The sequence below is a fragment of the Entelurus aequoreus genome, linkage group LG20 (assembly GCF_033978785.1).
Source record: "Entelurus aequoreus isolate RoL-2023_Sb linkage group LG20, RoL_Eaeq_v1.1, whole genome shotgun sequence".
NCBI lineage: Eukaryota > Metazoa > Chordata > Actinopteri > Syngnathiformes > Syngnathidae > Entelurus > Entelurus aequoreus.
The window spans coordinates 10393010-10405509 of NC_084750.1; the positions used below are offsets into that span (position 1 = coordinate 10393010).

Here is a 12500-nt window from a genome sequence, read left to right on the forward strand (position 1 = left end):
AAAAGCAGCACCGTTGTATCGCACACTCCACATAGATACTTTTTAAAATTAATTTTGTAATTTATGATTGGCCTCACGCGGGCCGGACAGGGACGCACAAAGGGTCGGATGTGGCCCCAGATCTGCTTTAAAGCATAACCAAGCATGCATCAATATAGGTCTTGCCTCAAAGTAGGTGTACTGTCACCACCTGTCACATCACGCCCTGACTTATTTGGACTTTTTTGCTGTTTTCCCGTGCGTAGTGTTTTAGTTACCATGAATTGATTAACGTGGACCCCGACTTAAACACGTTGAAAAACTTATTGGGGTGTTACCATTTAGTGGTCAATTGTACGGAATATGTACTGTACTGTGCAATCTACTAATAAAAGTTTCAATCAATCAAGTTCTTGTCTTGTGCTCCTATTTTGGTGTCTTTTCCTGTTTTTTTTGGTATTTTCCTGTAGCAGTTTCACGTCTTCCTGCTTTGTTTTAGCAATCAAGAATATTTCAGTTGTTGCTATCTTTTTTTGTGTGGACATTGTTGATCGTCATGTCATGTACGGGATGTACATTGTGGACGCCGTCTCTGCTCCGCAGTAAGTCTTTGCTGTCGTCCAGCATTCTGTTTTTGTTGGCTTTGTAGCCAGTTGAGTTTTAGTTTGGTCCATCCATAAGCTTTAATGCCTTTTCTTAGGGGCACTCACCTTTTGTTTATTTTTGGTTTAGGCGTTAGATTGTCATGATCCGTGATCCGGATCATGTTTTGCTATGTTCTGTTAGTTTTGGACTCCGTTAGTTCCTGTTTGTGCACCTCTGAGATTGTTTTGGTTGCCATGGTTGCTCATTGTGTTCACCTGTCTCTGATTAGTGTTCGCCCGCTCCCCTGCTACCCGAGCACTAATCAGAGGCATTATTTAAGCTTGCCTCTGCCAGTCAGTCGGACTGGCGTCGATGTTTGCTTCATGCCTTTGTCTACGTAAGATTAGTTCGTTTCATGCCACAGTTTCGTGAGTATTCCTCGTCCGTAGTCTATGCTAAGTGTTAGCTTTGGCTCCAAGTGCGATCAGCACGTTTGGCTTGTTTTCCGGTTTTTTTCTTTACCTCTTTGAGTTTTGATGATTAAATCATGTTCCTACCTCACTCACGCTTTCGCCCGGAGTCGTCCGTCTGCATTTCGGGAGAAAACCCCGTCCTGACATAGGTACCTTTTTACCTGCACCCTGCCTCCCGCTGTCGTCTGCATATTAAGATTACGACAAACCATCGTTGTCTCACACGAAAGCAATTAGCTACCGGCTGCCACCTACTGATATGGAAGAGTATTACACGGTTACTCTGCTGAGCTCTACACAGCACCAACACTCAACAACGGCGCATTATTTGTGGATTATAATTACTATATATTTTTAACCCAAATAGGTGAAGCTAAATAATCTCCAACAAGACTGTTAAAAAACACTGCTATAGACACATCGACGAATATGAAGACCTCGGTTTGTCTTCCCGTGTAAACGCCTCATTACACGGGAGTATGAAAGTCTTCATTCACAAAAGCGTGCGTGTCAAGCGTATGCGCGTCGTCCATGGCAACAGTGTTCCTGCGGATAATTAACCAGATGCAAATGAGTGGAGCTTTGCAGGGAGCATCTATAATAAATGGAGGAGAGTCAACAACACGTGGGTGTGTCGTACCGGTATGAGGAACTTCTTGATCTCCTCCAAAGCGTGGCCCATCCTGGCGTAGGCCTCGGCCGGCGGCGCGAACACCTCGATGAGGACGTGCAGGTCCTCGTTCAGGTGATGGTACTTGGCCTCGCCGCCCTGCCGCAGTTCCTCTTCCTGACGGGACAAAAGAAGGGTCAGTTCTGGCTCCTCGTCTTGTCAGCAGAACCGCCATAAAGAGGTTTTGCCATTATTATTATTATTATTATTATTATTATTATTCTCCCTGTAGTCGCCCTTTGTCAGATAAGTGGCAGACAAACGGAGAAAGGATCCAAAAGCCATAAAACCATGCAGGACTAAACAAGTGCAAGAGAGAAATGCTGCAAAAGGGTTAGTGCAGGGGTCACCAACGCGGTGCCCGTAAGGACCAGATGAGTAGCCCGCTGGCCTGTTCTAAAAATAGCTCAAATAGCAGCACTTACCAGTGAGCTGCCTCTATTTTTTAAATTTTATTTATTTACTAGCAAGCTGGTCTCGCTTTGCCCGACATTTATAATTCTAAGAGAGACAAAACTCAAATAGAATTTGAAAATCCAAGAAAATATTTTAAATACTTGGTCTTCACTTGTTTAAATAAATTCATTAATTTTTTTTACTTTGCTTCTTATAACTTTCAGAAAGACAATTTTAGAGAAAAAAATACAACCTTTTTACCTTTTAAATTCCTTCCTTTTCTTTCCTGACAATTTAAATCAATGTTCAAGTAAATTTATTTTTTTTATTGTAAAGAATAATAAATACATTTTAATTTAATTCTTCATTTTAGCTTCTGTTTTTTCGATGAAGAATATTTGTGAAATATTTCTTCAAACTTATTATGATTAAAATTCAAAAAATTATTCTGGCAAATCTAGAAAATCTGTAGAATCAAATTTAAATCTTATTTCAAAGTCTTTTGAATTTCTTTTAAAATTTTTGTTCTGGAAAATCTAGAAGAAATAATGATTTGTCTTTGTTAGAAATATAGCTTGGTCCAATTTGTTATATATTCTAACGAAGTGTAGATTGGATTTTAACCTATTTAAAACATGTCATCAAAATTCTAAAATTAATCTTAATCAGGAAAAATTACTAATGATGTTCCATAAAAAGATTCGAATTAGCTAGTTTTTCTCTTCTTTTTTTCGGTTGAATTTTGAATTTTAAAGAGTCGAAATTGAAAATAAACTATGTTTCAAAATTTAATTGTCGTTTTTTTTCGTGTTTTCTCCTCTTTTAAACCGTTCAATTAAGTGTAAATATCATTAATTATTAGTAATAACATAGAGTTAAAGGTAAATTGAGCAAATTGGCTATTTCTGGCAATGTGTATCAAACTGGTAGCCCTTCGCATTAATCACTACCCAAGAAGTAGCTCTTGCTTTCAAAAAGGTTGGTGACCCCTGGGTTAGTGTGTCATCTTGGCATTGCATTTTGATTTCATCAATAGAAGTTCAGTTCAGTTCCAGTTTATTTGGAACTTGCATGAGATGCAATGTAATTAGAGATGGATGCTTTAAAATGTAATATGGAAAAATATTGATATCGGTTTTTTTATTATCGGTATCGTTTTTTATTTTTTATTTTTATTTTATTTATTTATTAAATCCACATAAAAAACACAAGATACACTTACAATTAGTGCACCAACCCAAAAAACCTCCCTCCCCCCATTTACACTCATTCACACAAAAGGTTTGTTTTTTTCTGTTATTGATATTCTGCTTCCTACATTATATATCAATATATATCAATACAGTCTGCAAGGGATACAGTCCGTAAGCACACATGATTGTGCGTGCTGCTGCTCCACTAATAGTACTAACCTTTAACACTTAATTTTACTCATTTTCATTCATTACTAGTTTCTATGTAACTGTTTTTATATTGTTTTACTTTCTTTTATATTCAAGAAAATGTTTTTAATTTATTTATCTTATTTTATTTTATTATTTTTAAAAAAAGGACCTTATCTTCACCATACCTGGTTGTCCAAATTAGGCATAATAATGTGTTAATTCCACGACTGTATATATCGGTATCGGTTGATATCGGTATCGGTAATTAAATATATATATATAATAAGATAATAATATATAATAAGATAATAAGATATATAATAATATAATAAGATAATAAGATATATAATAAGAGTTGGAATATATATATATATATATATATATATATATATATATATATATATATATATATATATATATATATATATATATATATATATATATATATATGTATATATATATATATATATATATATATATATATATATATATATGTATATATATATATATATATATATATATATATATATATATATATGTATATATATATATATATATATATATATATATATATATATATATATATATATATATATATATATATATGGAATATCGGATATCAGCAAAAAGCCTTTATCGGACATCTCTAAATGTAATCATCACATATTTACACTTGATCATTGCAGCACCTCCGAAAAGGAGTAGGAAGAAGCTGAGTTTATTGAATCCTACTCCTTTTCATACCAGAGCAATTTGATCCCATTGCCTTGTTCTCTGCAACAGAACAGTGAATACATAAATAATATACCAGAAGTAAGTAAACAAATATTAAACACATAAATAATATTTATCTCAAAAGAAAAAAAAAAGGCTTGAAGATGTTCATCATAATTATTGTTTGTGAATCATATTGGTGCTTTTTTCGATTTCTTTGCTTAAACCGTTCCATCATTTAATTCCACACATGCTAAAGCAGGGGTCACCAACCTTTTTGAAAGCAAGAGCTACTTCTTGGGTACTGATTAATGCGAAGGGCTACCAGTTTGATACACACTTCAATAAATTGCCAGAAATAGCCAATTTGCTCAATTTACCTTTAACTCTATGTTATTATTAATAATTAATGATATTTACACTTAATTGAATGGTTTAAAAGAGGAGAAAACACGAAAAAAATGACAATTAAATTTTGAAACATAGTTCATCTTCAATTTCGACTCTTTAAAATTCAAAATTCAACCGAAAAAAAGAAGAGAAAAACTAGCTAAATCGAATCTTTTTGAAAAAATTTAAAAAAATAATTTATGGAACATCATTAGTAATTTTTCCTGATTAAGATTAATTTTAGAATTTTGATGACATGTTTTAAATAGGTTAAAATCCAATCTGCACTTTGTTAGAATATATAACAAATTGGACCAAGCTATATTTCTAACAAAGACAAATCACTATTTCTTCTAGATTTTCCAGAACAAACATTTTTCAAAGAAATTCAAAAGACTTTGAAATAAGATTTAAATTTGATTCTACAGATTTTCTAGATTTGCCTGAATATTTTTTTTTTAATTTTAATCATAATAAGTTTGAAGACATATTTCACATATATTCTTCGTCGAAAAAACAGAAGCTAAAATGAAGAATTATATTAAAATTGATTTATTATTCTTTACAATAAAAAAAAACATTTACTTGAACATTGGTTTAAATTGTCAGGAAAGAAGAGGAAGGAATTTAAAAGGTAAAAAGGTATATGTGTTTAAAAATCCTAAAATCATTTTTAAGGTTATATTTTTTCTCTAAAATTGTCTTTCTGAAAGTTATAAGAAGCAAAGTAAAAAAATTAATGAATTTATTTAAACAAGTGAAGACCAAGTCTTTAAAATATTTTCTTGGATTTTCAAATTTTATTTGAGTTTTGTCTCTCTTAGAATTAAAAATGTCGGGCAAAGCGAGACCAGCTTGCTAGTAAATAAATACAATTTAAAAAAATAGAGGCAGCTCACTGGTAAGTGCTGCTATTTGAGCTATTTGTAGAACAGGCCAGCGGGCTACTCATCTGGTCCTTACGGGCTACCTGGTGCCCGCGGGCACCGCATTGGTGACCCCTGTGCTAAAGGTTTTAAGTGTTGTACGCGCCTACAAAATGTTTTAAATTAAGGTTGTATTTCTTGAAAAAAAAAAAAAAAATGTGGTTGGTCTGAATTTTATTTTGAAACACAAACAATGACATTTAAAAACAAAGTGTTCTTTTTTTCTCTTGTTTTTTTTACCCTAAGTCGAAACATTTTTACTTAAAATGGAAAAACACCAGTCAGCAGAAACAACAACAACAACAACAAAATATGATGTTTTTTTTACATGCTGACTTCAAAACTGGGAATTGTTATTTCAAAACAAGACCGCAAAATATGCACTACTGGCTTTTGTACATACAGTACGTACAATAAGAGAAACCACACGGTTGATGTTTTACTTTCATAAACAAATGATGCGAATGACAAAGAAAAGAATGACACACAGATTGTTTGTGATCCTGCAGCCTGGAGAACTTCCTGTCATGATTGTGTGTTAGGAAGCCCTCATGCAGACAAATTGTGATCAATCAACATGACGTGTGTTATTAATGTCATTAGTGGGCGTGTCCCTTGAAGAGCCGGGTTACTCATTTGGAGTATTTGTTGTCTTGTTTGCCACACGTCGTCATTTGTCCGCAAATCATTAGTATTTCCACGCTACGCTGGCTGCCAATGGTAACAACAACATCTTTGTAATCGCCACGGCAACCCAGTGGTGAATAAGACAATCATTGTGAATGAAAGATGCTCAAATCTGACGATACGGCTTTATTTATGCCGATGAGTTTAGCCCGTACAAGACTTTGTATTGCATAATATTGCATAAAGTCCCGTAACAGAAATACTATTATTAGGTGCCCAGGAAAAAAAATCGATTCCAAATGTTCAAAAATGTATTTATTTCTGAAAAATGATATTTTTAGGCCAGCGATGCTACGTCGTAATCCAAGAACAATTTAGTCCTTAAATAAAATGTTGAACATACTAGACAACTTGTCTTTTAGTAGTAAGTAAACAAACAAAGACTCCTAATTAGTCTGCAGTAACATATTGTGTCATGTATTATTTTGTACACATTATGAGGGACAAACTGTAAAAATGTATTATTAATCCACTTGTTCATTTACTGTTAATATCTGCTTATTTTCTCTTTTAACATGTTCTATCTACACTTCTGTTCAAATGTAATAATCACTTATTCTTCTCTTCTTTGATACTTTTACATTAGTTTTGGATGATACCACACATTTAGGTATGGATCATGTCGATACCAAGTAGTTACAGGATCATACATTGGTCATATTCAAAGTCCTCACGTGTCCAGGGACGTATTTACTGACTTTATAAACATCATATGAATTTTAAAAGAAGTAAAAAAGATTTTGTGATGGTAAAAAATATCAATGTAATCATAGTAGTATCGACTAGATACGCTCCTGTACTTAGTATCATTACAGTGGATGTCAGGTGTAGATCCACCCATGGCATTCGTTTACATTCTGGAATGGCGTCATTAGCGGTGACACTGGTGAGCTATTGTATCCTCCTACGGTATGTAGTGAAGCATGTTCCTCATCCTTCAGTGATAATGGTACTTTGGGAAGGTTGTTTGCATTGGGTCATATAAGTGAATGCTGTGCTACATTTCATACAAAGCATGTGAAGTGGTCATTGTGTCATATTGTGTTGTGTGTGACCATGTCTGTTGGCATTTTGTGTTGGTTCGACTTTTTTTTTTGTTTGCACCATGATTCGGGAAGGTTGTTTGCATTGGGTCATATAAGTGAATGCTGTGCTACATTTCATACAAATAATTTTTTAGGTGGTCATTGTGTCATATTGTGTTGTGTGTGACCATGTCTGTCGGCATTTTGTGTTGGTTTGACTTTTTTTTTTGCACCATGATTCGGGAAGGTTGTTTGCATTGGGTCATATAAGTGAATGCTGTGCTACATTTCATACAAAGCATGTGAAGTGGTCATTGTGTCATATTGTGTTGTGCATGACCATGTCTGTTGGCATTTTGTGTTGGTTCGACTTTTTTTTTGTTTGCACCATGATTCGGGAAGGTTGTTTGCATTGGGTCATATAAGTGAATGCTGTGCTACATTTCATACAAAGCATATGAAGTGTTCATTGTGTCATATAGTGTTGTGTGTGACCATGTCTGTTGGCATTTTGTGTTGGTTTGACTTTTTTTTTGTTTGCACCATGATTCGGGAAGGTTGTTTGCATTGGGTCGTATAAGTGAATGCTGTGCTACATTTCATACAAAGCATGTTAGGTGGTCATTGTGTTGTATTCTGGTCTGTGTGACCACGTCTGTTGGCATTTTGTGTTGGTTCGACTTTTTTTTTTTTTTTGCACCATGATTCGGGAAGGGTCTTTTGCATTGGGTCATATAAGTGAATGCTGTGCTACATTTCATACAAAGCATGTTAGGTGGTCATTATGTTGTATTCTGGTCTGTGTGACCATGTCAGTTGGCATTTTGTGTTGGTTTGACTTTTTTTTGTTTGCACCATGATTCGGGAAGGTTGTTTGCATTGGGTCATATAAGTGAATGCTGTGCTACATTTCATACACAGCATGTTAGGTGGTCATTGTGTTGTATTCTGGTCTGTGTGACCACGTCTGTTGGCATTTTGTGTTGGTTCGACTTTTTTTTTTTTTTTGCACCATGATTCGGGAAGGGTCTTTTGCATTGGGTCATATAAGTGAATGCTGTGCTACATTTCATACAAAGCATGTTAGGTGGTCATTATGTTGTATTCTGGTCTGTGTGACCATGTCAGTTGGCATTTTGTGTTGGTTTGACTTTTTTTTGTTTGCACCATGATTCGGGAAGGTTGTTTGCATTGGGTCATATAAGTGAATGCTGTGCTACATTTCATACACAGCATGTTAGGTGGTCATTGTGTTGTATTCTGGTCTGTGTGACCATGTCTGTTGGCATTTTGTGTTGGTTCGACTTTTTTTTTGTTTGCACCATGATTCGGGAAGGTTGTTTGCATTGGGTCGTATAAGTGAATGCTGTGCTACATTTCATACAAAGCATGTTAGGTGGTCATTGTGTTGTATTCGGGTCTGTGTGACCATGTCAATTGGCATTTTGTGTTGGTTCGACTTTTTTTTTTGCACCATGATTCGGGAAGGTTGTTTGCATTGGGTCATATAAGTGAATGCTGTGCTACATTTCATACAAAGCATGTGAAGTGGTCATTGTGTCATATTGTGTTGTGCATGACCATGTCTGTTGGCATTTTGTGTTGGTTCGACTTTTTTTTTGTTTGCACCATGATTCGGGAAGGTTGTTTGCATTGGGTCATATAAGTGAATGCTGTGCTACATTTCATACAAAGCATATGAAGTGTTCATTGTGTCATATTGTGTTGTGTGTGACCATGTCTGTTGGCATTTTGTGTTGGTTTGACTTTTTTTTTGTTCGCACCATGATTCGGGAAGGTTGTTTGCATTGGGTCGTATAAGTGAATGCTGTGCCACATTTCATACAAAGCATGTTAGGTGGTCATTGTGTTGTATTCTGGTCTGTGTGACCATGTCTGTTGGCATTTTGTGTTGGTTCGACTTTTTTTTTTTTTTTGCACCATGATTCGGGAAGGGTCTTTTGCATTGGGTCATATAAGTGAATGCTGTGCTACATTTCATACAAAGCATGTTAGGTGGTCATTATGTTGTATTCTGGTCTGTGTGACCATGTCAGTTGGCATTTTGTGTTGGTTTGACTTTTTTTTTGTTTGCACCATGATTCGGGAAGGTTGTTTGCATTGGGTCATATAAGTGAATGCTGTGCTACATTTCATACACAGCATGTGAAGTGGTCATTGTGTCATATTGTGTTGTGTGTGACCATGTCTGTTGGCATTTTGTGTTGGTTCGACTTTTTTTTTTTTTTTGCACCATGATTCGGGAAGGTTGTTTGCATTGGGTCATATAAGTGAATGCTGTGCTACATTTCATACACAGCATGTTAGGTGGTCATTGTGTTGTATTCTGGTCTGTGTGACCATGTCTGTTGGCATTTTGTGTTGGTTCAACTTTTTTTTTTGCACCATGATTCGGGAAGGTTGTTTGCATTGGGTCATATAAGTGAATGCTGTGCTACATTTCATACAAAGCATGTGAAGTGGTCATTGTGTCATATTGTGTTGTGCATGACCATGTCTGTTGGCATTTTGTGTTGGTTCGACTTTTTTTTTGTTTGCACCATGATTCGGGAAGGTTGTTTGCATTGGGTCATATAAGTGAATGCTGTGCTACATTTCATACAAAGCATATGAAGTGTTCATTGTGTCATATAGTGTTGTGTGTGACCATGTCTGTTGGCATTTTGTGTTGGTTTGACTTTTTTTTTGTTTGCACCATGATTCGGGAAGGTTGTTTGCATTGGGTCGTATAAGTGAATGCTGTGCTACATTTCATACAAAGCATGTTAGGTGGTCATTGTGTTGTATTCTGGTCTGTGTGACCACGTCTGTTGGCATTTGTGTTGGTTCGACTTTTTTTTTTTTTGCACCATGATTCGGGAAGGGTCTTTTGCATTGGGTCATATAAGTGAATGCTGTGCTACATTTCATACAAAGCATGTTAGGTGGTCATTATGTTGTATTCTGGTCTGTGTGACCATGTGAGTTGGCATTTTGTGTTGGTTTGACTTTTTTTTGTTTGCACCATGATTCGGGAAGGTTGTTTGAATTGGGTCATATAAGTGAATGCTGTGCTACATTTCATACACAGCATGTTAGGTGGTCATTGTGTTGTATTCTGGTCTGTGTGACCATGTCTGTGGCATTTTGTGTTGGTTCGACTTTTTTTTTTTTTTTGCACCATGATTCGGGAAGGTTGTTTGCATTGGGTCATATAAGTGAATGCTGTGCTACATTTCATACACAGCATGTTAGGTGGTCATTGTGTTGTATTCTGGTCTGTGTGACCATGTCTGTTGGCATTTTGTGTTGGTTCGACTTTTTTTTTGTTTGCACCATGATTCGGGAAGGTTGTTTGCATTGGGTCGTATAAGTGAATGCTGTGCTACATTTCATACAAAGCATGTTAGGTGGTCATTGTGTTGTATTCGGGTCTGTGTGACCATGTCAATTGGCATTTTGTGTTGGTTCGACTTTTTTTTTTGCACCATGATTCGGGAAGGTTGTTTGCATTGGGTCATATAAGTGAATGCTGTGCTACATTTCATACAAAGCATGTGAAGTGGTCATTGTGTCATATTGTGTTGTGCATGACCATGTCTGTTGGCATTTTGTGTTGGTTCGACTTTTTTTTTGTTTGCACCATGATTCGGGAAGGTTGTTTGCATCGGGTCATATAAGTGAATGCTGTGCTACATTTCATACAAAGCATATGAAGTGTTCATTGTGTCATATAGTGTTGTGTGTGACCATGTCTGTTGGCATTTTGTGTTGGTTTGACTTTTTTTTTGTTTGCACCATGATTCGGGAAGGTTGTTTGCATTGGGTCGTATAAGTGAATGCTGTGCTACATTTCATACAAAGCATGTTAGGTGGTCATTGTGTTGTATTCTGGTCTGTGTGACCACGTCTGTTGGCATTTTGTGCTGGTTCGACTTTTTTTTTTTTTTTGCACCATGATTCGGGAAGGGTCTTTTGCATTGGGTCATATAAGTGAATGCTGTGCTACATTTCATACAAAGCATGTTAGGTGGTCATTATGTTGTATTCTGGTCTGTGTGACCATGTCAGTTGGCATTTTGTGTTGGTTTGACTTTTTTTTTGTTTGCACCATGATTCGGGAAGGTTGTTTGCATTGGGTCATATAAGTGAATGCTGTGCTACATTTCATACACAGCATGTTAGGTGGTCATTGTGTTGTATTCTGGTCTGTGTGACCATGTCTGTGGCATTTTGTGTTGTTCGACTTTTTTTTTTTTTTTGCACCATGATTCGGGAAGGTTGTTTGCATTGGGTCATATAAGTGAATGCTGTGCTACATTTCATACACAGCATGTTAGGTGGTCATTGTGTTGTATTCTGGTCTGTGTGACCATGTCTGTTGGCATTTTGTGTTGGTTCGACTTTTTTTTTGTTTGCACCATGATTCGGGAAGGTTGTTTGCATTGGGTCGTATAAGTGAATGCTGTGCTACATTTCATACAAAGCATGTTAGGTGGTCATTGTGTTGTATTCGGGTCTGTGTGACCATGTCAATTGGCATTTTTTTGTTGGTTCGACTTTTTTTTTTCTTTGCACCATGATCCGGGAAGGTTGATTGCATTGGGTCATATAAGTGAATGCTGTGCTACATTTCATACACAGCATGTTAGGTGGTCATTGTGTGTATTCTGGTCTGTGTGACCATGTCTGTTGGCATTTTGTGTTGGTTTGACTTTTTTTTTTTTGCACCATGATTCGGGAAGGTTGTTTACATTGGGTCGTATAAGTGAATGCTGTGCTACATTTCATACAAAGCTTGTTAAGTTGTCATTGTGTTGTATTCTGGTCTGTGTGGACCATGTCTGTTGGCATTTTGTGTTGGTTCAACTTTTTGTTTTTTTTTGCACCATGATAAGGGAAGGTTGTTTGCATTGGGTCATATAAGTGAATGCTGTGCTACATTTCATACAAATCATGTTAGGTGGTCATTGTGTCATATTGTGTTGTGTGTGACCATGTCTGTCGGCATTTTGTGTTGGTTCAACTTTTTTCTTTTTTTTGCACCATGATTCGGGAAGGTTGTTTGCATTGGGTCATATAAGTGAATGCTGTGCTACATTTCATACAAATCATGTTAGGTGGTCATTCTGTTGTATTCTGGTCTGTGTGACCATGTCAGTTGGCATTTTGTGTTGGTTCAACTTTTTTTTTTTTTGCACCATGATTCGGGAAGGTTGTTTGCATTGGGTCATATAAGTGAATGCTGTGCTACATTTCATACAAATCAT

At 35.9% G+C, this 12500-nt stretch overlaps 1 protein-coding gene across 2 annotated transcripts in view; it reads right to left on the reverse strand.

Moving 5' to 3' along the window:
- LOC133635910 (KH domain-containing, RNA-binding, signal transduction-associated protein 3-like) overlaps positions 1-12500 on the reverse strand; it is a 340548-nt gene that overhangs the window by 102580 nt on the left and 225468 nt on the right. For both annotated transcript variants that reach the window (XM_062029365.1, XM_062029366.1), the window contains exon 5: positions 1678-1824. In XM_062029365.1, the coding sequence (XP_061885349.1) occupies positions 1678-1824 (147 nt within the window). The remainder of the gene's footprint in view (positions 1-1677; positions 1825-12500) is intronic.